General features: G+C 50.3%; 1 protein-coding gene across 7 annotated transcripts in view; it reads left to right on the top strand.

The window, feature by feature from the left end:
• The window catches only part of TNK2 (tyrosine kinase non receptor 2), a 503,525-nt gene that overhangs the window by 110,511 nt on the left and 365,620 nt on the right, over positions 1 to 27,394 (top strand). For 2 of the 7 annotated variants that reach the window (XM_069617504.1, XM_069617508.1), the window contains exon 1: positions 22,949 to 24,569. The exons of 2 other annotated variants lie outside the window; for them this stretch is intronic. In XM_069617504.1, the coding sequence (XP_069473605.1) occupies positions 24,507 to 24,569 (63 nt within the window). In that variant the 5' untranslated portion in view covers positions 22,949 to 24,506. Of the gene's footprint in view, positions 1 to 22,945; positions 24,570 to 27,394 lie in introns of those variants that run through there. 3 more of the 7 variants (XM_069617507.1, XM_069617502.1, XM_069617506.1) reach the window with 3 other exon arrangements.

The following is a 27,394-nucleotide window of genomic DNA, read 5'->3' on the forward strand; positions in this document are numbered from 1 at the left end:
ACCCCGCACACAGGAACTCACACACTGCCAACCATGGAGCGCACATCAAAAGAACGTCTGCACAAAAGTCAAATCTCGGTTGTCATTTTTACAGAGCCATTTTTAATACTCAGGCCGGCCCTGTTACTTGCAGACGCGGTGCCCTCTGGGGTGAGGGTTGGCGGGAGACCGAGTCCTCTGCTTTGAAGCTCCGTGAACTTTGGGGTGTGCACCTCGCGACTGGAGAAGCAGCCTAAAGACATCAATCAACTGCTTTGAAACGTCCTTCAAACGAGTGCCAATACTATTTAGTGACCTGCTGCTGCTCCTTTCAGCTCGGTCCCCAGCGCTGACATGCCATCTTGCAGGCACTTCAAAGCGCTCTTCGGTCACCCACATTGCGCTTTTAGCCACGGACGTAGCTTCAGAGGGACATTATGAAGCAACGAAAGGGAACTTGGAATGATTCTCTGTGTGATTGTGGGGCTGGCGGAGGTCAAGCGGCCGGGCTCTCTGGTGCCCAGCACCATGTTGGTGTGACGGGGTCACCCGGACTTACTTGGTTGTAGGGCAAGACCCTGTGAGGCTGTGGGGGACAGAGCATGGGTGCCGGAGCACATCGGATGCTGGCAGCATCCTGGATGGTGGGTGCCTGAGCTGGACCCAGGGCACCAGGCTGGTCTTGGGAGCCCAGACCTGCAGGGACCTGCAGGGCGGTGATCACAGGGCCTGCAGGGGAGAGCTGCAGGACCGGGATCACGCGGTGTAGGCCTGCAGGCCCAAAATGAGAGACCGAGACAACAGATGTTCCATGGATAGAGCCTGCAACTGTTCTGATGCACATGCCTGCAGTTGCTCCTTTTGTGTCATGGCCCATCTTAAAAGGGCATTACGCGTTGGGAGGGACCCACATCTTAAAATGGCAATACACATGGGAGGGGCACACACCACACTCCTCCTTTTCCATAACTATCAAAACAAACGTTGCTGAAACAGACATGATCTCCCCACCCCCACATTACATAACAATACTTATACTACTTAGGATTTATGTGGTAGGCAAATAGTAGGGTATGCTACTGACGCATACATAGAAACTCAGGTAAGCGCGGACATAACACGTATTAACACACTCTAAACATACTCAGCGGGTGACAGCCGTGGTTAGTGAACCGCCGGTGGAATGGTGGCAGTTCTACCACATTTCACAAGAACCTTTAATAACCTGAGCTAAGTGGAAAATCCACCACTGAAAGACGCCATTTAGAGCATGGCTACAAACGACGGGAGCACAGCATCACATCCATTTAACTGGGAGCACTTTAAGCGTATAATCTACATGCAGGCTCACAGCATCTAAACACAGGTTTGCTGAGTCTCTTCCGAGCACTTGCAGGACTGCAGGAGACCAGTTCACTTTGCTCTAATGTCTGTTCCGGATAGTCACTTCCACGTGTCCAGGTCCGTTGATGGTACAGTTCAAAGGCTGGCAAAGCCACACCTGGGAGCGCCAGGGGCCACATCGGCTTAGTCCCTTGCACCACATGATGTGGACAGGACAGGGGTGGCAACATGTTGCTCACTCCCTTTTTCCCTTGGCTACGCTCCCCCAGGCAGGAGTCACTTTACTGCAGTGTCACAGGCACACACAAGCACTCGTGCAGAGCTGCAACCCTCACTCGCCCATTGCACCGCTTCTTGGTGGCACGTGTCAAGGCTGCATGACTTTGGTTAGCCTGACCCAGGGTGTCTGGGCCACCTCTTCTCCTCCTGGCGGGAGTCGCTGCTGTTGATGGGGCTGCAGCAGTCCTGGGCAGTCCCATCTTACTTTCTTCCAGGCAGGACGAGGGGGCAGGTGATGTCCCAGTTCGGGAGTGGCAGGAATCGTACCCAGGGCCACATCGGCCCGATCCATGGATGTCAGGCCCAGCAGGGCGCACACCACTGACACGGCAATGAGGTCACTTGCTGTATAGTTCTCTCCCCCAGGCAGGAGTGTGGGCAGGAAGCTGCTCATAGCAAAGGGCGCACATCAGTGGTTGGGCGACACTGAGGGCAGGGTGTTGCTGGGGGTAGGGTGTTAGGGCCATTTCTTTGTTTAAGCTCCCCCAGGCAGGAGTAGTTTGCATTGCTCTGCCAGCAGTAGAAGGCGCTCACCAGTGGCGGCAGGGTATCACTGGGGCCACTTGATGTTCCTTTTGCTCCTCCAGGCAGGAGTAGTGCCGCCTTCATAGATAGGCACCATCTATGCACTCTTCTCCCCTTCAGGCTCCGACGTGGAGCGTATTCAAATTCTCTGCTGGGCGCCCCTGGTTGATTTACTGTGGACTTGCTCTGCCGACATGGAGAGCGGCACTTATTCACCGCCTTTATGGCCTGGGGTCTACAGGGGGCCATTGCACCATCCTGGAGCACTTCCCTCTTGACAGGGATCTCCGGCATGGAGCAAATAAATTGAAAGTCTCCTGGAATCTTGTGGGGAGTGCTTCTCCCTTTTCCTGCCGCTCCGATGTCTGGAGCTCTTTCGCCTCACCACCGGGCCCGGGAATGCTGCAGGGCTCCACTTGCCTGTTTTCATAGCGCCGACATGGAGCGATTTAGTTTTCACCTCCAGAGGCCCGGGATCCGTAGAGGGCCATCTGTATTTTATCTTCATAGCGCCAGCATGGAGCGCTACCTTGATTCCCCACAGGGCGCCCCAGGATCTTGCTGGGGCGCCTATCTTCATCGCTCCGACACCAGAGACCGCCAATTGGGCCTGGGATATCAGCGGGGGGTGGAAGGCGTCTTGGACTGTGCGGCAAAAGCAGGCTTACTGCGCCTCACAAGAGAAACTCCACTCGTTCCTTCCTTATTCCGGGAGGGGCCATCAGGCACTCACTGTCGCTTACCCCCTGCTGGCGGAGCTTCTGCTTCTTGCTGGGGGTGCCAGCGGGCACTCCCCTTCATCTTTCTCGCGGCGGATGCTGCATATGGGGGCGCGGAAGGCAGCGCAGGCAATGTTGCCTCTGGTTGTGGGGGGGCGGGCGGGGTGGATGGGAGATGGGTGCTCTATTCCTTCGCTCCGAACCAGAGCATATTTTATTTACAGCCCAGCGGCCCGGGCACCCTTGTGCATGCGCGGACAGCCCTGCTCCCTCCTTTCTCCCCCGGGCGCTCTGGGCATCGCAGCAGGGCTAGTCTTCCTTCTTCCATCTTGCAGTGAATGCAACCCACCTTGTGTTACACGGCAGCAGCCACCCAGTTACTTTCTTCTTCACTTCTTACGGCGGATGCCGCAAGGGGGGTGGGGGGGCTACTGGCTGGGCTCTCACCCTGGCCGCACAAGCACCCTCCTCTCAGAGGGTCGCGGCAAGAGAGCATCCGCCGGCAGGGCGCCTGTTATGGCATCCACCCCTCTCTTCCAGGGCGGCGGATGCCACTCCTCCTTTCTCCTTCCTCCTTCTTCCCTTTGAAGAAAATAAAATGAGGGACAGCAGGGGAACTGGGCACACCGCGGGGGCTCCACTCACTCATCGCCATTGTGGGGCTGGCGGGTCCAGCACCATGTTGGTGGCCGGAGTCACCTGGACTTACTTGGTAGCAGGGCAGGACCCTGTGAGGCTGTGGGGACACAGCCTGGGTGCTGGAGCACCTAGGATGCTGGCAGCATCCTGGATGGTGGGTGCCTTGGCTGGACCCGGGGCACCAGACTGGGGGGCCCAGACCAGCAGGGATGTGATCACACGATGTAGGCCTGCAGGCCCAGTATGATAGACAGTGAGTCTGCAGCCGTTCTGATGCATGTGCCTGTAGTTGCTCCTTTTATTAGCTTAGGCCATGACAGTCATGGCCCATCTTAAAGGGGCATCACACATTGGGAGGGACCCACATCTTAAAAGGGCAATACACATGGGAGGGTCACATATCACATGCGTGACAGGGCCGGTCCTGTGCTGTGTGTGGAATCGCCTGTGCACGGGCCCTGCTGGAAGGGAAGGGGGAGGTCTTTCCTTTCGATGTTGACATTGTCAGTGCCAGGGGTGGGTACCCTCTTACTGTGCTTTGTGTGGAATCTGCTGTGCACGGGCCCCTACTGGTAAGGGGGAGCTGTGATGAATCAACTTCCAGGGCATCAGTGGTCCAGGGATGAATATCTATTTCTAAACAATTGTTGGGGATAAACTTCCAGGTATGCCAGAGGGCCACTAGGAGTTCGCAGACTTTTGGAAGGCCCAATACCTTCCCCAAAAGGAACGTAGGTCTCAGTCAAACGGCAAGTTCAAACTGGTTTATTACAGCAAAAACCAACAGGGATCAGTACAGGGACAGAAGAAATCTATGGACCTCAACGCCTCCTGGCTCGCAGGCCATTTTTGACCTAAAGTTACATCATAGTGACATCACAACCTGGGCCCTTCCCCAGAAAACCTATTGGACTGCTGGATTGGGTACTGAGTAATAGTCCACCTATAGTGGACAATATAGATATTAATCTACTGGTTCTAGCATGTCAGGTGGCTGGCCTGGTCCATCCCCAAATCCCTATCTATAACAAGGTTGCAGTGTGAGGGTCTTACCATTGGTTCTTGCCTGTTGCTACCCACCCCCAGGAGCCTGAATTGTGATTGGCTAGAGCTGACCTCCCCAGGCCTGGGATCTGAAAAGGTTCTCTGCTCTTAGTGTACCTTCTCAACATAATAAGAATGACTATGTGTCTGCATTGTAACTTGTGTGTACCACCTTAGACTATGAGAGTGCTCGTTCACCTCGTGCAGCACTTGTCTCACATTGTAGCATCTTTGTTGCAAGCTTCTGTCTGGCGACGTGAGATCGGCTCCCTTTCCCAGCACTGGTTGCTCTCCATTGTCCGAGTCGGCCAGGTCACGTGTTCAGAGACCATGGTTTGGAGCTCTGCAGCTCTGAATTATGAAGAATTATTCGCACTTACTGCAGCTGGTGTTACTGTCATTCAGGGAATAGAATTTCATCAGTATCTGGTGGCCTTGGCAGCGGGTCCTGTCTCACACGTTTGCTCTCTGTTCAGCCTGAGAGTCTTGTGGCCTGCTGTAATTTTCCTAAGCCATAACGTGGCTTCTGCATGTTCGTGCTATTCTGGATTCTCCATAGGTTAATCACACTCTGTTCTGTCAGGTCCCATAATTGCTCCTGCAGTTCCATAAGATTAATTTGCATGTAAGCATCTGCAAGCTGGTTCTGGATCTCTTTGCTTCTTGCAGTTTCTGAGTTGCTCCGTTTGGCTAATGGCAAAATAATAAAAGCAATGACAGTATGTATATGTATCTTCCCTCTAACCATAGAACTGTACGCCCGTGTTCTTCGTGTGTTAGAGTGTGTGTTTGTGTCCCGGTGTGCGGATGGCACATGTGCGTCATGTCAAACGCTGCTTAGTCATGGTGTCTCTAACGACGTCAGCAACAGGCCTTCTTGGCGTTTCAATCGATACTGTCAATCAGAGTCTCTTTAGTTGCAGCCTGAGGTTCCTCGTCCACTCTGGGGTAGACTTGTACAGCTCTCGGCCTATAGGGCTCGCTGATGGGGTACCTCTCAACATACTTGTCTATCATTGGAGGAATTGGTCCGAAATAGCATGGGCGTTCTCGGTATCTCCTGGCCTCCTTCTGCATCATGCATTTTATAGGAGGGTGATGAGGGGGTGCACTTCCTCATTCCACTTCACCATCAATCAACCCCACACCTCTGGTACACTAGAAGGGATCCGAACAGATTGGAATACAAGTAAATTTTACCAATTTTGGTAACGTGGACGGAACGGCAGGCTTATCGCTGCAAGGTCGTGGATCATTGGTTAGTTGCAACACAGCGAAAATACAATCATTACCCAATGATAAAAGGGACTGTCCAGTCAAGGTTGTATACAAATATCTACTTTATTATTACTACAACAGACAGTTCTAGCACACTACAATTACAACCCACACTGTAAAGGAACACAGAGGACAGACAGTTTCACAAAGGAAAGGGATGCACTCTGGATTCTGACAGGAGGGTAGTTGGTAGCATAATCAGTCTGATACTTCAAGATTATTTGGTTTCAACACCAAAGGGGCAAAGGGGCGTAACTGTCTCTAGGGGCCTTCAGAGAAGGACCAAGAGGCATAACCACAATGTACCTGGTGCTGAAGCAGTTCTTGGTGCTCGACAGCATCGAGGCGGTTCCAGGGTGCATCGCAGCCCGTGAGACGGAGTTAGTGGCGGTAGACCGCTGCGGGTACCCGGCAGTAGGCAGTTCGTCAAGCGAGGTTGGACGGACGTCTGCAGGAGTATTTAACTCCTAGCTACTGAAGACGTTTCTTGGCAGCCGGAAAAGTCTTGCGCACCTGTTGGATAGCAACGGAGAAATCCGGATACAGATGGATCCTGGCGGAGCCAAGTAGTAACTCGCCTTTGGCTCTGGCCGCACGCAACAGCGCATCTGTCGCAATAGTTTAAAACTCTGGGTATGATAGGGCGGGGAGGAGCTTCGGGCTTGGGTTTCGCAGCTAGGGATTCGGTGGGCCCGTTCCATCGTGAACTGTGGTGAGAGCTTAGGGCCGTCCAGCAGAGAGAGAAGGAACGCCAATTATGCGCAGGTTATTGCTCCTTCGACCTGGACTCCAGGTCCTCGTTCTTTTTATTAACCACCTGGACCTGCCTGGACAGTGAGGCCACCTCAGTCCTGAGTGTTGTGATGTTATCTTCTGTTAAGCCAACCCTAGCCTCTACCTCCGTGACCCAGGTGTCAGTCTTCTCCATCCAGGCTTTGAAAGAGCATATTGTCCCGCTCATATCGTCTTGCTTCGTGTATAGTGCTGTGAACCCCTCCTGCACTCATCAATCTTGTGGAGTTTTGTGGGTTTGGTTGACGCTGCAGGGAGGACTTAAGCTTCTGGTTGCGCCTCAACAGGCCTGAATTTTGATTTGGCAAACATGTTAATAGAGTTCTGCTTCCTGCCCGCCCCCTTAGTCATGGCCGCACAAAGTTATATATCAAGCTGTAGCTGAATGCTTCAGTGAGGTATTGGCACTGGTAAGGAGGAAAGAAGAGGTGTTCAAGGCCGACCCTCCGTATGCAGAGCGAGGGCCCTAACCAGTAGGACTGTACAGTCCGATGGTCCAAGGGCCTAGGTGCACCGGAAAAGCAGTGTTAAGTAGAGTATGGCTGTGTGAAGACCGCCTGGCAATGCGGACCCGCAGAGCAGCTGACCAAGGGGATAAAAGAGTTAGGGGCAGGGGCCGGCCGCAGTGGCGCTCACCAGGTCCGGAGCAAGGAAGCCGAATGTGCCAAGGGGCTGTAAGGTGGCTGGCGGTGGTAACAATGAGGTGGCTAAGGATCTCCCTCCCTGGAGACTAGCAAAAATGGTGCACAAAACCTTTTCCCCCACAAGCGTTCAGGACATGAGCTGGTGAATCATGCTCCATGCAACAAGTCAATACATACTGACAATGCCCATATGACCGGGGCCCACAGGGAGCAACGGCGGGTGGAGGCAGGCAAGTCACCCTTAAGGCGCAGATTGTGGCTTCAAGTGGCACAGGCAGAGCGCCTGCCATTAGAGTTGGGCCCAGAGGAGAGAGCTAGAACCCGGGCAGCAGAAGGATGAAATACGGGTGGAGCGAAGGGCCTTGGAAGTGAGCCAGAGACAGCCCAGCAGGAAGAGAGGAGCCACCAGCGCATGTCTCACTCACCGCAGCAGGTAGTCTAGTTGTGGCCTCCCTTTCAGCCGCATGCCGCTCGCCATCGTTGACACGGCTCAACGGTCATCCAGTGAGCCCAGGAGTCTTCTGCATGTGGGGTCCCCACCAGGGTGCAGGCTGCCGCTCGAACAACCCAGGGACCTGCAATGCAGATGGCAAAACGGGCCGGAGCACTCGGGAGAAGAGCAAGTTCTATCCAGGAGCGCCGCGGGCAGGGCCACAAGACCAGCGCAGAGCATCCAGGCCAGGGAGTGAGTGGGCCAGGGACCGGGGCCAAGCAGCGACAACCCAGGGGCACAGGCACCGGCAATGGAATGCTGGCCGCTTGCAGAATCAGGTAGGCAGGCAGGAGTTCAGGAACCGCAGCAGCTGCAGTCTGGGTTGTCCCGCGGGCAAAACCAAGTAAGCGGGCAAGGTTGCAGTGTCAGGTCAGGAGCCGCATCGATGTTGGGCCAGAGGGGCCGCGTTCCCAGACACCCTGCCGGTCCCCCAATGTCAGAGGCTCAATGGAGCGGCTGAGTGGTCACTGGATCCACTGCCAGGTAAGGATGTCGCCTCCAGGCACCGGGGGCGGAGGCAAGCAGTCAATGCAGCAAGTACTCCGTGCCAAAGCAGAGGCGGGGTCAGGTGGAGCTGTACACAGCTTTCAGAGTCACCAGTTGGAGAGGGCGGGCAGGGCCCTGAAGACAAGCAGGCAGGCATGTGGCGGTGAGGCCCCTCCGGATGTGAAAATGAGGCCGTGAGCTGTCGGGTGCCTAGTCTCCCCACTGCACCAGTTTTAAAGTGTCTCCGTGCACGCAAATAGGTGGAATGTGCCGTGTGAAGCCACCAGGCGAACTGAGCTAAAATCTCATGCAGCCATCTTAACTTGCGTGAGATAGCACCCCAGCGTCCATCTTTTTAAGGACAATTTCAAGACAGTTGAGTCCTCGAACTGCATCCGGCTGTATCGCTGACTGTTGAGAATCGAACATGCAGACAGTGTCTTCTTTTTCACCATCGAGCCTCCAGGCTCTTTGATGAGCATTTCCCCAGCTAGCTGCTATTCTTCATTGCACCGTGAGGACCCTTCCTGATCCTCCTTAAAATATGGCCTTGCCCATCTGTCTGCAGGAGGTCCCCACAGGTGCTGCTTACGTTTCCTACAGTGTTGTTTTGATTATCCCGATATGTGCACCGTATTATGCCTTTCTATGTCTCACGTCTGTGCTGAAGCCAACCTTGGTTAGCGCACAGCCCCCATGCAGAACTGCAATTTTCGTTTTTATTGTTGGATGTTCAACTGGGGTTTCACTCCTCCAATTGGGAGGCGGGTAGGAGAGGGACAAAAGTTTAAAGCACTGCTGGGCTTGCGATTGTGGGAATAAGGTGAAAATGATCTCTGGTTTGGCTACGCCATGAAGCCCCGCTTTTTGGTCTGGCCCAGACTACAGCTGATATTGGTCTTCCATCTCGATGGCAGATGAAGGGCTAGTGTTCATGAGCTGGAATACTAGGGGGCTAGGCAATCCCATCAAGATGCATACACTACAGATTTATGCTGAACGACACAGAGCTTGGTTCCTGTTCTTTTAAGAGACCTGCACTGGCAGGTGGCTGCGACAGGTTTGCTAAGTCGTGGCGCACGCAGTTCTATTATACCACCTACTCCACACAGTCGCGGCGTGATGACCCTGGTGCATAAGTCCCTTAGATTCTCTCATATAGTGACACATATAGACCCCATTGGGGCGCTATGTCCTAATACGTGGTTTATTGATGGATAGAGAGTGCTCCTCCTAAATATATATGGCCCAAATATGGATGAACCCAAATTGTCTCTTTACTGGCCCGATTCCCCTTGGTCCCTATACTCTGGGGTGGGGACTTCAACACCATAGTTGACGTCGAACTGGATAGATCCGGTTTCAGACCCCATCAGTTGACTAGGGCCACTAAACCATTCTAGAGGCGCATGCCTCACTGTACATGGTCGATGTTTGGGGAGTGCTTCACCCCTGGACACGCACATTTTCTTTCTACTCCACTGTACATGATTCTCACTCGCGGATCAATCAGTGGTTGCTATCGGATATCCTTGTGGGCCGGATAGACCGAGTGTCAATCCTGCCCGGGACCTTCTCCTATCGTTCTCCAGTCACAGTTTCTCTGAGCTGGGATGCTGGATGTGGCACGACACGCTCATGGAGACTCAAACCAGACGCGTTGCTTGACTCTGTTTTTAAATCCGAGCTCGGTTCAAGCATCATCGAGTTTTTTGTGATCAATACCGGCACAGTTGGCTCTCAGGCCACCCTATGGGAAGCCTTTAAAGCATACATCCATGGGGTTGCCCTTGCAAAAGAGTCAGGGATCCTAGGAGTCATCCGTCGGTCCATCCGGGAGAATGAGCGTCTGCTTGCGCAGCTTGAATCATTGTATGCCTCATCCCGCTCTACCACTACACTTAGCCAGATTGGAGCCGCCCTGGACACTTTCAGAGGGCATGCGGACCGGGAGCGCAAGTTCCTCCACGACCCTCAATCTGCCCGACGATACTGGGAGGGAGAGCGTTCCGGCAGGCTTCTGGCCAGGTTGGTGCAGCAAGAAAATGGCACACATCACATTCCCCTGATTGAGAGGACTGATGGAACTCTGGCTCATATGGCACTTGAGATTAACTGGGAGTTTTGCGCCTCCTATGAATCACTATATGCAGATAACGACTCAGGCCCCCCCTCAGATATCGACACGTTCATAGATGACCTCCCTATCTCGATACTATCTGATGAGGCCAGAGAGTTTCTATATCGCCCTATGGCTACCGAGGAGATACTGAGAGCTATAGACTCTCTCTCGGCAGGGAAGACCCCTGGCTCTGACAGCCTTACTACTGATTTTTATAAGTGCTACAGGTGGCGTCTAGCGCCTCATCTATCCGCCGTCTGGGAGGAGGCGTGTGCGACTGGGTTGTTCCCTCCCCCTCACTTTGTGAAGGAATCATCTCCATGTTGTTGAAGCCTGATAAACCACCCACTCAATTCTGCTCTTAGCTGCCCCCGTCGCTGATAAATAGCGATATCAGGATCTTTGCCAATGTGCTGGCCCAGTATATGACATCTATCGTTCACCCGGACAAAGCTGGGTTTATACAGGGGCGCTCCATGGCGCTTAATCTAAGAAGCCTTTTCAATATTATGGCCAGGATAGATCCTGGGTCCCAGCCAGTGGCTGCGACATTGGACATGCAAAAGGCCTTCGACTTGTTTCCTGGCGGTACCTGTGGCCGTAATGGAGAGGAATAACTTTGGTCCCCGTTTCCTGTCATGGGTGAAGTTGTTGTACGCCTCCTCGGTGGCCAGGGTCTGCACCAGTGGCATCCAATTTGAGATCGCTAGGGGGACTAGCCAAGGCTGCCCCTTCTCTCCTTTGATATTTGCAGTAGCTATTGAACCCCTGGCTGACAGGATTCGCCAGAAACATGCCCACAGAGGCGTGAGACTCACAGGAGCGCCGGAGGTCATCTCACTCTATACGGATGATGCACTGCTTTATGTCTGCTCTCTAGAGGTGAACCTCGCACTAATTAGACAGGATGACCTTATTGGTAATATCTCGGGGCTCAGGATTAACTGCTCTAAACCCGAGCTATTTCCCCTGACAGACGCTATCGTTGCGCCACAGAATCCCCTTAGGTTTGTTTGGTCCCCACTAAAGTTTAAATACCTGGGGTGGTCGTTGCGCACCCTCAGTCCTCGCTATATGACCACAACTATGGGGGCTACTTATCGACACTTAAGCAGAAACTGATGGGCTGGTCTAGATTGCCGATCACAGTGGCGGGACGTGTTGCACTCCTTAAAATGGTGGAGCTCCTCTACAGATTCCTTAATGTCACGCTCTGGCCAGGGACTGCATTTTTCAAGCAATTTACTGTAGTAATCAACCACCCACCCAGCCTAGGAGCAGGAGCTCTAGGACCAGGATCCGCCCCTGCTGGAGCAGCGGGCCCCCTGCATGATATCCATGTCACCCATGCAGAAATATAGGTAAGCGCTGAAATCGGAGCACTTCTATTCAAAAATCAATATTTTATTATTGCAACAGCATTAGTCGATGAATCGCTGATACCGAACAAAGATCAGCCTGCCCCTGCCGTGATTTAGTGTGAAACGCTGCTGCCGCACCATCAACACCATCAAGGTACACGAGGTACCCCAGACGCACTAAATGGCCGACCACTTTATGATGTGTGCTTACAGAGCCTAACTAGGCCCAGGCTCTGCTTCCTGATAGGCTGCCTCGCCTATTCCATCTCCGATTGGCCGCCGGCAATCGTAGCCGGCCCACCTCCCCAAGGCCCACAGAAACAAGGCTAGTTCCTGTTTCATGCCTGTTTTGTGCCTGTGTCTGCCGTCTGCCAGACCCCCCTGTCTGCCATGTTCTGGCTCCACACGAGGTAACTTACTCAGACTTATAAAGCACCACCATTGCCACCAAACGTGTACTCGTACTTCATCATTGTGACTCTACGCTCATTCCACAGCAATGGATAAGCTCTGTTTATGTATAGAACTCCGACCACTACTATTGCTGTTCAGTGCACTATTGTCTGCATACCACATTTAACCTGCAGCCCGCTAAACGCGCGCGCAGTCCGTACCCTATAACTTTGTAGACACCCACCTAAGCAACCGTTTAACCTGCAACCTGAACTTGCCGTAACGTGTACGTGCGCTACCATAGCCATTGGAACTCCTCACTGGGAAGGAAGCCTGTCTCCCCCGCGCGCTGTATCCCTAGTCATTCATCCCATTATTGGTCCAAGCTCTGCTCTACTGTTCCTACCCTGCTATACCGGCTATTTACTTCCTACTCATATTTGCCCATAGCAGCACAGTTGTACTGAATACTGTTTGATCACCCTCCTGGTCATGACCTACAGTAGCAAAGCTGTATCTAGACTGCCTATGATTCCACTACACCATAGTCTATATCAGCACTACTGTATGTATATTGTCCGAAAACCTACCTGACTTTTGTCCACATTAGCATTGTCTGAAAACCTGCCTGACTTTTGTCTAAATTAGAAAATTTCATTTAGACTGCCCAAGAACTATATCTTGGACTATGTTAGCAAATTGTGTCTAGACTTCCTGAAATCTTGTTTGTTTATTGGCTATAAGAGCAAATCGCATTTAGACTGCCCAAGAATCTACCATATTTCTGACTATATTAGCAAATCTTACTCAAGTTTGTATGAAAACCTGCTCGATTATTGCCTCATTAGCACAGTTGTACTTAGACTGCCTAAGAATCTGATATACTCTGGCCTATGCTAGCATAACAGCATTTAGATTGTTTGAAAACCTGCTCAATTATTACTAGAATAGTAAAAGTGCTTCCAGATTGCCTGAGCTCCAGCCCATTCAGGCCATTAGTAGTAATCAGTCCCACTTAGACCCATGGGACCTGCATGTCAGTTAACCCAAAAGAACACTTGATACTTACCTCATAGTTGGCCCTGACTGTCCTGCTCTACTCTGACTAGTGCCTCCCTCCCAGCTCGCTTCACATCCCCAAGACCACCATTTTGGACTATCTCATACATTGAACTCATATTATCTAGGCTATTTACACCATAGCCTTCGAAGCATTTGCACTGTACGGTTTCTACCCATCTAACTGCAGTGGTAGCTTCACATAATGTTAAGCTTATTCAGTATATATTGCATAATGGCCATGTCTACATTCCTTGTCACTAGCAATCAAGACTACCACATTGGAGTCCCCCCATGCGAATCAGTACTCTTCTTACCTAATATGTCAGATGCAATTAACAACTCTGCCCATGTCTGCTCAAAGTACCATGTCATACCAGGACCAGTAGCCTATGCTTCCCAGCCCAGCTCGACCAATGATAAAAATAACAAACTACGGGCCAGAGTCAACAAATTACATGAGCCGCCTAGAAGACTTCTCCCTCCTATAAAACGTGAAATGAAACGCCAACATAATAGGGAATGTAATGCTACCGATTTCCCTCTGCCCCACTAGCCATAACAAATTCCCAAATCCTTAAATCTAAGCTTAAGTCTAGTGCTAGAAGTATACCTAAATCTGTACAAATCAAAGTGGAAACGGAAGCTCATTCCTACAAAGGAGCGCTCCTTAATGTAAGATCAATAGTTGCCCACGCCCTTGATATAGCTGACCTAATCACTGAAGCCAACTTGGACTTCATTGCTAAAACCGAGACCTGGCTACATAACGTGGCAGGGCCGTCACTTATGTTGGCCATCCCCGACGGTTATACTATATCTAGGCAAGACCGAGAGGGCTCCCGCGGAGGTGGGATTGCCATCATATCCAAAACAAACTTATCGTTAAGGCTAGACTCCACCCAAACCTTTCAATCTTACCGCTAAACTCCCTATAAACAACACCCAATCACTAACCATTCACCTAATCTACAGACCACCGGGCCCACTTGGGACCTTTGTGGAGGATCTGCACAGCCTATTATCCAACAATGCTAAAACCACCTCACAAATGCTGGTACTAGGGGACTTTAACCTAGGATTAATGACCAAGCAGACGTGCACGCTTCGACCATTGCTAACACACACAACTCACTAGGACTATCCCAAAAAATTAACAATCCTACCCATTTGAAGGGTAGAATACTAGATTGGGTCGCCGATTCCAACTGTACAGCCGCCATCTCTTCCATCTCGCCATTACCCTGGACCGACCATTCATTAGCGTCCTTTAATCCCCTAACCACCCGACCATCCACCATATCCCTACCTACGGCACCATCCTGCCTAACCAGAAATAAAAAGAACATGACAGTGAACAACATTATTCCTGCTATCCTCCCAACTCTAAATGCACTGCCGGACAACCTAGACCCTAGTGTAGTAGTTCACAAATACAATAAAATCATGCTTGATACTATGGACAAAATTGCTCCACTTAAATTGCGAACAAGTAAACCTAAGGCCCACTTAAATAAATGGTTCACGCCGGAACTCAAGGCCTTACGCCCAGTGGTCGAAGTGGGCGGGAACAGTCGGGAGCAGTGCTCCTCTACTTCTTTTAATTAAGTTTTACCGTTCCTATACTTTTATTTCAAAAAGAAACCGTTCCGGAACGGTTTTGTTTTAAAATAAAAGTGTTGGAACTTGCACTTTCAGTGCACTGCACAGGACGTTTCCTTGTAGAGCAGGCACATGTGTTTTGGGGTTTTATTGTGCATGGGAGGGGGCACGGCGATGGGGTCTGTGGGGAGCGGTGCAGGCCAGTAGGGAACATAGTTCCACTACTTCTTTTCGTACACTTCAACCACTGCTTACGCCTAACAAAGAGAAAATGTGAATCGACCTGGAAACTATGCCCAACTGATGAGAATAAGGCTAACTTAATCTCTATCTCTCACCACTATAAAAATGAAGTCTGTCTGGCAAAGCGAAACTCCTATAATGATTGCATTGTCAACTCTAATTCAAGTATGAAGGAACTTTTTTCCATACTGAAAGAACTTGAGTCACCTATTGCCACACCAAACACCTGCACCAAGGATCAGACCTGGTGTGCAGATATCCAACATGCATTAGCAAATAAAATAAATACCCTCCAAAATAAAACCCAACAAAATAAAAGACTCACTAAACCTTCCTAATCAGCCCAAGTCACCGCCTAATGTTATCCTCAACGGCCATACCAACAAATTCTCCTTCACCAAAACCACCACAATAGAGGTAGAGAAAATCATCCTCTCCCTTAAACCCTCCAATTGTAAAGGAAATATCTGCCCAGCACAGATAATTAAAGACGCTGCCAGAGATTTACCACCTTTCATCTCCGACCTTATCAATGCCTCCTTCTCTACAGGCAACATCCTGGCCAACTTAAACAATCCTGGCTGCTCCCGCTTCTCAACAAGCAGAGACCCTCTCATCCCTACTAATTACCGTCAGGTTACCACGGTACCATTCTGACTGAAGATATTGGACAAAGTTGCCTACACAACTTCAAACACACCTTGAATTACATAAGTTACTGGGAGCTAGACAATCTGGCTTCCGTCCACTACATGGAACCGAAACAGCCCTCATTGATTTGAAGACCTAAATAGACGAACTGAGAGATCAAGGAAAGACAGCACTCCTCCTCTTACTTGATCTCTCAGCTGCATTCGATCTGGTGGACCACAAGGTCCTCTGCAGACATTTGGACTCTGCTGCTCATTTCTCCACCCAGGCTATCGGATGGATAGAATCCTTTCTTAGCGAGAGAACTGAGAGTTTTTTCCCCCTCGGCAGCAGCAGACCCTACACCTATTACATGTGGAGTCCCCCAGGGCTCCTGTGTCTCCCCAACCTTATACAGCATATTCACAAAATCTCTTTTCGATGATTTGGACCATCTAGGTATCACCTACACTAACTATGCAGACGATACACAGATTCTCCTCCCACTTTCTGGGTATCATAGTAAGGACAGGGAGTTGGTGAATAGGGTGTATCTTATCATTCAGGCATGGATGGCATCTCATGGTCTTTGCCTGAATGATAAGACAGAGCTGATCATTCTGGGCACGCTGGTCAATATCAACAAATTAGGCCTTGACTACTCCCCGTTCAGTATAGACAGCAATGTCATTAAGGTCTCTAGGGAGATAAAAACGCTTGGTTTTTACCTTGATTCTACCATGTCATTCACTAAAAATGTTAACTCCTTAGTATCAACCACAGCATATACCTGTAAATTAATAAGAGCAGGTAAGCCCTTCCTATCCAACGACAGCTGTATGATCCTGGCGAGAGCCTTAATACTTTCCCGACTCGACTACTGTAATGCCCTTTACAGTGGTGCCAACAAAGCCATCACCCATAGGCTACAAACTCTACAAACAATGCCCTAAGAGCTGCACTTGGTATAAATAAAAGGGAGCATATCTCCTCTATTAGACGCCAACATAAATAGCTTTCTACCGATAACAAAATTCATCTAAAAATTATCTCCCTGACCCATAAAGCTCTCAACAATGCTGCTCCTAGCTACTTGACCGATAAAATAAAGAGAAAAATATCTAGCAGACCTACAAGAATTGCCAATTCCAATTGCCTGGTAGTACCAAGATCTAAACTCGCCAACATTGGCGGCATCAGTTTCCCTGTGATAGCTGCCAAACTATGGAATTCTTTGCCACGTAACCTGAGAACAGACCAACCGCTCTAAAACCTCAGAAGGAACTTCATCAAACACATCAATTCTAATAACTTGTAGTCACCCCTTTAGATACCGCTGTATCTTTAGCCTAACTGGATCGTATATATGTATTATTAGAAATATATCAACAAATGTATATAACCTTAACATTGCATGTAAACTTATTGCATCTTTTTATATTAATCGTCTTTAACCATTTGCTTATACCTGCATCAATGTAAAGTATGCATACTGTACATTTCTGCATCTTTGTAAATTCTGTATCACTTTAAATTCCAGATTCTTGTGACATTGTAAGCTTTGCTTATTCTTTCTGCTGCGCCCGGTTACCTCTGGGTCTGGCGCGCATTATAAATTAATAAACAAACAAACAGTTTTCTGGCATTCCGGCGCAATCCGGTTGAAGTGAGACACCCTGGCGAGACTATAAGTCCGGGGGGGACTGTCTGCCCCAAACTTTGAGAGGTCCTGGTTGGCATCTCGGGCTCATTTTGCTGCATTTTGGTTTGACCCTCTTAGTTCTCGCCATCACATCAAACTGGAGTCCCAGGCGGCTGAGCACTGAGTTGTCCGATCCCCGATACTCCCCTCTGTGGTTCATCAACTGGAAGCTATGGACCCCACAAGGGTTTGCATGGGACAGAATCTGGAAGCAGATTGGTGTCCCCCACCCATTTCATGGTGACTTCCCCTTGGTAACTGCCTGCCAGGCTCCCCCTCAATGGACAAAGCAGCCGCAAACAGCTGGACAGCGGCTGGATTGGGCCTTCTGCGTGATGTTTTCGCTGAGGGGTCCTTCATTTAGTGGCGTGATTTGCCCGATTGTGAAGGTGCACCCTCGCCCCCCCTCCAAATGGCTGCAATACGCTGGCCTGCGCCGTAGGCGTAAGTGAAACTGGCAGGAATTCCCCTCACTTCCTTCCGCCGAACCACTGTTGACTATGATTATGGGTGCCGCCTTGGCTCGAGGGGGTGTATCCAGACTGTATAGACTCCTACAGGAGCGAGCATGTTGACCACTCGACAGGCCCCACAAGGCTTGGAGCAGAGACCTGGGGATTGACATAACAGATGAGATCTGGGAGTCCATGTGCAGTCACACTCTAGAGGTGTCCCTGAATTCAAGATTCCGGCTAATCCAATTTAAAGTTTTATATCATTATCACTATACAGCAGCTAGATTGCACCGTAGGTCAGGGGAACCCTCTTCAGATTGCCATAGATGCAACTCTTGATAATGCAGGGTACATTCACATGATCTGGGCCTGCCCTAGGGTTACAGCCTTTTGGAAGGGACTGTGTTATGCAATGTCATTAATGTTGGACTGTACGGTTCAGTGGAACCCTAGGATCCGTTTGTTGCATGAGTTTCCTCACCTCCGCCGCTGCTACAGGAAGCTAGCAGGCCTTTGCATGTTATTAGCGTCTTTCTGTATTTTGCTTCTCTGGTTATGCCCAGCGGCCCCCACTATAGATCAATGGCTTTGTGCAGTAACCTGGGCCTCCGACCCCGAAGAACGCTGGTCGGCACTACAGCCATTGTCCAGCAGACCGATCAACATTTGGCCCCCTTTTCGTTCTTACCTGCATTCACTGATGTCTGATGGTGACAGCAGTACTGATTACCCCCCCTCCTCCTGAACTGCAAGATTGAATTCCCCACGGCCGCTTGACCTTTGGCCTATCTCCAGATGATTTCGCCGTATGTGATGCCTGTCTCTGACCCTGCGTGGTCAAATTGTTGATTTCTAAGATACCAGATAATGCTCAGTCTCTGTATTGCAAAGTCAAGCAAGTTAAATAATTATTTTTTTTAAAAGATGAACGCTGGATGATGCGAATGTGGCACTCCTCCCAGCCTCTTCGCAGGGCCTCTGTCCTTTCAAGGCGGACAGCCCAAAGCTCAGGAGAGTTATTGCAGGCAGGCAAAGGCCTTGTCATTTGTCCAGAGACTCTCGGGCACTTCCCACCTAGGAAGCTTGATGTCAGAACCTAGCAGGGCACACTGTGTGCTGGATGGGTCCTCTGAGTCTGGTATCTCCCTCTGTTTAGGGGAGGGGTAGTGCTTCCCTCTTGGAACTCCTGCCCTTCCTTCACTGGCAGAAGATGTAAGGTAGACCATACCTTCATCTCGGGTCCAAATTAGTCCTTTTTCCGCCTTGATAAGTCTTCAGATGATCTGATCATTGAGGGGCTCAGCCCTCTTTTAAAGCCAAACGGGCCCCAGTGATTGGTGCAGGCTAAGCCCACCTTAATGAATCAGTCCTCGGTCGCCACCAACAATCTTCAGTGATGCTTCAGGTCAGAATCAGAACGCTTGGCAACAGACAGGGGAAGGATGAAAACATATTCTTCTAAGCCCCACTCATCTTCCTGTCTGCTGTACATCAAAGTGTCTCCCTAATTAACTGAGCCCTATGCGGCGCCTGATCACAACATGGGCATCCTTTGAAGTAGGGAGTTGCAGGCAGACTTTCGTCTCCTACAATTCACATACTTCCCTGCTCTGAAAGGAGCGGTTCCAGAAAGGACATTCACTGCCCTTTCATACCAAGGAGGGGTGTTAGTACCAAGTTGACACATTGCATTACAAAGAGGTGTTGGTCTCTGGTCTCCATTATCACTTCCTGCACACAGGCCTTCCTTGAGGCCTGCTAATTAACATTCGTCAGTTAACGCCGCCACCAGCAAGGTGTAAAATTGGAGATGCAGATCCATGGGCCCTTGAAATGCTAATTGGGCTGCCCTCGGCCAGAGGCTTTTGATGTACCCAGAGTTTTCGGGTGTCAGCTAAACATGACAGGGGAGGGCGGTGCTGGTAAGCTGTGTCCTCCCAGAGTACATGACTAATTTTCTGCAGTGCGGTGAGCGTGGAAAATATGTGCGGGAATGGCCCCAAATATTTTCCAGAGCTTAATCTCTCATCATTCCTTCTTTTAAATAAACAAAAAATCAAATAGCCTAGGCGAGCGCACTCTCCCAGTGCGGATGGTCGAATCGCCTCGAAAGCTTGTTCCACAGTGTCATCCATTTCTATGTTGACATTGTCTGCCAGGGGTGGGTACCCTCTCCCTGTGCTATGGGTGGAATCCCCTGTCCACGGGCCCCTAAGGGGGGGAGGGGAAATTCCTCTCTATGTTGACATTGTCAGTGCCAGGGCTGTGTACTCTTTCACTGTGCTGTGTGCGGAGTCCCCTGTGCAAGGGTCCCCTCCTGGTAAAGGAGGGGGGAGGGCATTCCTTTCGATGGTGACTAAGTCGGTGCCAGCAGTGCCAACGGTGGATACCCTCTTACTGTGCTGTGTGTGGAATCCCCTGTGCATGGGCCATTACTGGTAAGAGCAGGGGGGGGGCCTCATTCCTTTCTATGTTGGAATTGTCAGTGCCATGGGTGGTTATCCCCTCACTGTGCTGTGTGTAGAATCCCCTGTACAATGGCACCTCCTGGGAGGGAGTTGCCATCCCTTTCTACGGTGACAAGGTCAGTGCCAAGAGTGGGTACCCTCTCACTATGCTATATGTGGAATCCCATGTGCATGGCTGTGACAAATAGACCTCAGGGGCACCAGTGGTCCAGGGATGAAGATTGGTTTCCAAACCAATCAAACGGTCCCACACCTCTATTACACCAGAAAGGATCTGAACAGATTGGACAGTGAGCTAAAGACAGTGAGCTAAAGAACAAGTCAATGGGCTGTGTTTGTGCTGGTAGAGAGTTTCCCAGACCCCCCTCTGTTTTGCAAATTATAAACCTCCTTGTCCAACTTTGGTAACGTGGATGGAACGGCAGGCTCATCTCCGAAAGGTTAAGGATGATTGGTTAGTTGCAAAACAGCGAAAATACAATTATTACCCAATGATAGAAGGGACTGTCTAGTCAAGGTTGTATAAAAATATCTACTTTAGTATCATCATCACAAAGGGCAATTCTAGAACACTACGAAATACAGCCCACCCTGTAAAGGAATGCAGAGGACAGTTTCAAAGAAGAAAAAGGGATGCACTCTGGATACTAACAGGATGGTAGTCAGTATAGTAATTAATCGCAATAGTTCAAGAATACTTGGTTTTTAACAAAAAGGAAGCAATGGATCATAGAATGTCACAAGGGGCCTTCAGAGAAGGAACTGGGGGACAGAACCACAATGTACCTTGTGCTGTATGAGTTGTTGGTGCTTGACAAGGTTGAGTCGGTTTCAGGGTGCTTTGCAGCTTCTGGGAAAAAGTTCAAGATGGGAGACAGCTGCGGGTATCAGGCAGCAAGCAGATTGGCGAGTGAAGCTGGATAGACAGCTGCAGGCTGGCCTACCCGGCGGCTCAGGGTCAGGAATTGCCTCAGTGCTGGTCAGCATTTCTGAAGCACTGGTTGAGGCTTCTCAGACTGCTTTAGCAACTGCAGCATAACAACAATTAGTTGCCGCTCGAGGGGCTTGACTGGCTCGAAAATGTCCTTTAAGGCGGACGTCGGTAGATGCTTGACGATGCACTGCGCCTAGCTTCTTGATTGGGCTTGTGTCATCCTTTAAGGCGGACGGCCCAAAGCTGAGGAGAGTGTTGCAGGCAGCTGCCTTGTCCTTGGTTTGGTTCAGAGACTCTGGCTTTTCCCAACTAGGAAGCTTGCTGCTGTGCTTAGTAGGGCACGCTGTGTGCTGGCTGGATACCGGTTCTGGAGCTGCTAGAGGGTCCTCTGGATTCAGAATATCCCTCCCTGCAACGTCTGCAGATGATCTGTTAAAAGAGGGGCTAAGCCCTCTTTTAAATCCAAATGGGCCACAGTGATTGGTGTAGCCTAAGCCTACCTTAATAAACCAATCCTGGGCCCCTGCAAACAATCGCCTGTACGCATGAGGTCATAACCAGAGTGCTTTGCAACAGAAAAGGTAAAGAGGTGAAAACATGTAATACTAAATACCACTCACCTTCTTATCTGTTGTGGATCAATGGAGCTCTCTGTGGGTCCTGATTAAAGCAGCAGGTCTCCTTTGAAACTGCGGTGAGACCAGACTTTCTAGCACGGTCAATCCAAGTACTCATACCTTCTGAATGTGATTTACCTACGGGGATGACTACTGTAATACACACAGTCCCGGACATGACATTTCACTGTCAATCGATACTAAGGGCGGGAGTTCGCTTCAGGTTGACACAGTACATATGAAAGGGTGTTGGGGTTCCATGTCTCCTTTGTTAGTCTCTGCAGCTAGGCCCCATATGGGCCTGTTTGTATTCAACACTGAGTCATATATGAATGCTGCCACCAGCTACATATCTAAACAAAAGGACAGGGCAGATCCATGGAGCCTTTGTTAGTTAATAATGGGGGCTTGGCAGAGTGAAGGTTTGGGCCTCTCCCTTCTGAGATGACTTGGTGTACCCTTGGCAGTCCTATCCCTACTAAATATGACAGGGGGGACTGCGATTGTAGGCTTTGTCCACCCAGAGTACAAAGGTTTATGTTGTGCGATGAGCATAGCAAAATGTGCACGGATTAGCCCCACACATATTCCAGATGTTGATCTATCATCATTCAAGTTCATATAAAAAGTTCAAAAAAGCCAGGTGAGCACACGCACACACACCCTGCTTGGAGTGTGGGGGGCATTTCTTTCTATGTTGACATTTTCTGTGTTCGGAGTGGGTACCTTCTCCCTGTGCTGTGTGAGGAATCCCCTGTGCATGGCCCCTGATGCGAAGAGGGGGGGGGGGCGGCGGGGGTTAATTCCTTTCTATGTTGACATTGGCCCCTGCTGGGAGGGAGTTGGCATCCCGTTCGATGGTGACTGGATCAGTGCTAGGGGTGGGTACCCTCTCACTGTGCTGTGTACAGTAAGCCCCTGGTGTGGACGCTCTTCCATCCCTTTCGATGGGGACACGAGAGGGTGCCCACCCCTGGCACAGACACTGCTCTCTGTGTGTTGGAATGTGCTGGAAGGGAGGAGCGGGGGAGCACTACTGAGTTCCAACCGAGAGGCCCAGCCGGAAGGAAGCCCCCGTCGCGCCAGCCGGAGCCCTTGGCAGCCGATCAAATGCTGTGTGCTCTCCGGGAATAGCACAGAGCCGGCCTGTGTTCAGCCGCAGTGTCGGGCTGGGGGCAGCGTGGGAGCCCAGGGCCTGAGGTGCGAATCTCTGGTGCCTCCCGCTCTGCAGAGGTGTTTTGCACTGGGGTGCCCTCGCCTGTGCTGTGCCACAGATGGGCAGGGAGCACAGGATGAGGCCAGGGTCCTGCATTGTGCCTCAGGAGTTGCCACCTCTGGTGCAGAGCCACGAGCGACCACTGTGCCTTTGGGTTGTCCCAGCTGTGCCCTGGAGGGTAAAGGGCCCGTGTAGCGCCGTCTCTCCCGTGCCAAGCGGAGCAGGTGCATTGCTGTGCGCCTCTGGATTGCCCCAGCTACTCTGAAGACCACTGGCCCTCCAAGGAGAGTCCCGGACGCAGCTGGCGGGAATGAACAGTCCAGCAATGGGCTCTGAATCAATGCTGTCCGGCTGCAGCTGCTGCTCACTGGACCAGGGCCTTGTTTATTGTTTTCAAATCCTAAAATACTGTTTTGGCGTTTTTCGATCCCGTGGAACGCGATGAGGCCCCCCCTCCCTTCCCGTTGATGGAGAAGTCGCTCACGCTGTTTCGCATTAGGGACTGTTGGGTCTGCCAAGCCAGGGTGGGACCTGCAGCTAGTCCCAGATGCCTTCCACAGATTAAACCGCCCTCGCCCACTCATTCTCCGTGGAGGGCACGGGATCTACCCGGGTGTAGTCTGCTTTGGATCTCAGTCGGCGGAAGGGGGCTTAGCTGGGATCGAGAGCACGTTGGGTCCGGGTGAACTATTCCCGTCTGACTCCCTGGGGTGCTGGAGGACGATGAGCAACGACTCAGGGATGCATAGACCGGAGATGGCTAAACTTAAGGTTCCCATGAACCACTGGAAGACGCTGAGCTGAGTGCGTGTGAGGCCTTATGCCTGGAACCAGCTACTCATTACAGGAACCCCTCCAGAGGACTCGGACCGGAGACCCACTTTGATTTGGATCTGGACCTTCAGCTGAGTGAGGAGTGCATCGTGTCTGGGTAAATGTTAGCGCTCGTATAGACTGCTGGGGGAATGCAAGGTTCACATCCAGAAGGCATTGGACTTGGGTGGGCTACACCAATGGTCCACCAAAGGATGGTGAGTTGAGACCAAAGGCTTCTTGGATCTGGCCAAAATGTTTCGGCTTCTGTGGACCGTCACAGGTGGATGACCTGAAATCACGGGTGTGCGCCCGACGCTGGACTGCTACGTAAGACTCACAGCTCAGTGTTCCTTAGTGACTTGCTCTTCTATTCTCCTGGAGCTGCATTGTAGCTGTGTTCGGAAAGCGCAAGCCTTACGTTTGAGCCACCCAAATCTAAGTGTTCCCAGAAAGCAACAAACCCATCATTGGCCACCACCTCGTACGAGGATGAGTCTAAATCTGTGGAGAAGGGTGCCAAAAACAGGCCTACTGGATCATACGTCTAACTGCTATGCTCATTCATGTTAAAATCTAGGAGTCCATTCGAATAAGCATTACTCCACCCCAGGCTTCTGCATATGTCCCAAATTTACTTGTTGCCTTGGCAGACGTGAGGACACCAAGATGAAGCGTTTTGATGCGTTGAAGAGGTCCTTCACGTTCCTGGCTCATTTCCGTGTCTACAAAGTAAGTTTGTAAAGCCGATTTCTTTTAATAACAAAAACCACCGTTTTTATATAGAATTTAATCTTCGACCACCCTACTCGTAAGCACTGCAATACTAGCATTAGTACTCAATTTAATAGTAGGCAATCGGTCTGCCTCGGAAGGATGAATAGCTGAGTAGGCTGATGCCATATCTGAGGCAAGCGCTTAACACATGAGCTATCCTTATTCACTCTTACGATAACTTCGTAGCCCTTTCCACCCTATGTTGTAGAGTCTATCAATGCCTGTTGTAACAGCGGTTGTGCCCAAGAAGAAACTAGAAGAAAAAAAATAGTGGGAATGAGATAAATTCAAAACATTATTATTATTATTATGTTATTGGAGTGTGGACCTTACAAATCTATAGGGGAAAGGACACGGCGAGGGAAGCATAGATACAAGAGCGGAGAGCTAACAGGGGAGGGCAGGCAATTTGGCAGCATGGGGCAGTCTCTAGTAGGGTAGGGAGTGGAGAGTGTGGACCTGGGTGTTGGGGACGAGCCATTCCTTGAAGAGGAGGGTCATGTGCTCTTCCTGAAATGCAAAAGCAGACGGGTGAGTCTGGTGTTGACGGGGAGGAGTTTCCAGAGTCTTGGGGTGCAGACAGAGAAGGCTTCTTTTTTGATTCTTTCCTCCCTGCATCGATGCAGTCAAGTCTGCACATATGTTTACTTCTGGTAGCTTGTAGGCCTCCGGAGATGCTGAGCTTATCAGCGAGGTAACTTGGGTACTTTAGGGTGACAGACTTGTAGATGATGCAGCAGGATTTGAAGATAAGAGCTTGCAGCAGGAGCCTGCGCAGTTCGATGAGGATCATGTGATGTGGTTAAATTCACAGTCCTTTGTGATGTGGGTACCATAGTAGCCGCTGCAATGCCTTCCAAAAGGGCATTGTCACCATCCAGGTAGGAGAGGACCAAGGTTTGTCCAGCAGGTCTGTAGTTTTCTGGTATGATGGTCTTGATTTTCTTCAGGAGAGAACGCAGCATTCAAACTCGGGGTGGGCAGGGTCCTTTTATAGCGGGCAGGTCTACATTGGCAGCTTTTGAGCACTGGACAGGCATTAACAAACCTGCAGTTTGTTGATGGGCGTGCCCCCTCTGCGTCTGTACATGTATTCTAAGTAATTCAGTGGCCGGTGGTAGGACCAAGCGGGGACTCCCCTTAAAAATAGTATGCAACGTGTGGCAGGCCCTTTTAATCAGGGCTGCGGCTGCAGTGGGGCCGACACTTGCTCTTTTAGTCCCTCAAGCCTCGCGAGAGGAAGTGCACACAACTTCTGCTGCACTGCACCGAGGGCCGTATGGCGCTTACTGGTGTGGTGGGACATCGGGGAGCTATGGTAGAGCTACTTTTAGGAGACTGCCAGGGCTCACCCCCAGGTAGCTCCGGGCCAACTGAAAGCCTTGGCATTCCTCCTGTGGAAACTGCTTAGGTGCTTCATTTTATGGTGTGCATTTAAAAAAAACGGAAAAACTTGGCTCTAAAAAGCAGCAGACCCTTCAATTGTAGATTGTAGCTGTCAGGGGCGGGGACAACTGTGGCGCGAGGGGGGGGACACCCTCGAAAATGAGGTGCTGCTTTGTACAGTACAGGGAGCGGGGCCCAGCTGACATTGAAGTACAGAAAAACCATGTTCCAGGTCAGAAAGTCAGCAACTTACCCTCAATGCACCCTCCTGAGCAGTTAAAGGAGAACCGCCATAAATGTTCAGACGTGCTGGCTGGCAGGATTGGGGAAAGAGTAAATCGCATGTCGGGTTTTAAACGGCCCCTGTACCACCAGCCCTTCCTAAAATTGCCAAGTATCCAAAGGGGTGCGGTAGTGAGGGCAGCCAACATTGGATGCCACTCCATCCCCATGCCATGCAATGGGTGTTTGAGTAGACACTTTGCTTGCCCATATGCGAGGAATTCCAGCATCCACACGATGGTTGTGCGCCTGTTTTTTAAAAAAATGTTTATTTAAAAAGAAATGGAATGATGGTAGATGAACTTCCGGAAAACGTGTGGGGCTAATCCACAAACATTTTCCTGGTATCCGGTAATATTATCCCCACTAATAATATCGCCATATAGATGGTCGTGGGGTAAGGCCATAGGTGATATTATTAGTAGGGATAATTTATGGGGTTAAGGGACCAGCTCCATTAAAAATATGATGGGGTTTGCAGGGGTGTCCCCCGCAGGTTCCATGGCTCAATATCGGCGCAAATGGGATGGAAAAAAAAAAACAAAAAAAAAAAATATCGGCGCAAAAATATGGCAATACTTTAGTATGGCGATATTTTTGCGGGGGTAGTAACACATGGAACCGGTATCCAGTGATTCCATCGAATGGAATGCAAAAGCCTTGAAAAAAAAAAACATTTTTTTGATAGGTAAAGTTTTTTTTTATTAACATGGGTTAAAAAACAGGGGTTGGGGGAACCCCCATTAACATATATATATTTTTTAATGTATTTATTCGATGGATTTTTTTTTTAGGCTTTTGCATTCGATACTTTTGCATTCAATGCTTATCACTATAAACCCATGGCACCATTTTCCTATGCTCACTGCACAACCTACACCTAGACCCTTGTACTCTGGGTGGACTCAGCCTACAGACGCCGTCCCCCCTGTCATATTTATTTGGGATATGACAGCAAAGAGCACATCGAGGCATCTCGGAAGGGGAGGACCAAACCTTCGTCCTGCCACGGCCAGCCTAATTAACAAAGGCTCCATGGATCCACTGTGTCCTTTGTTAGCTGCTGGTGGCAGCTTCTTATACTAATCAGTTAAGACAAACAGGCCCACTAG

The sequence above is a fragment of the Ambystoma mexicanum genome, chromosome 10, assembly GCF_040938575.1.
Source record: "Ambystoma mexicanum isolate Mex_15411 chromosome 10, UKY_AmexF1_1, whole genome shotgun sequence".
NCBI lineage: Eukaryota > Metazoa > Chordata > Amphibia > Caudata > Ambystomatidae > Ambystoma > Ambystoma mexicanum.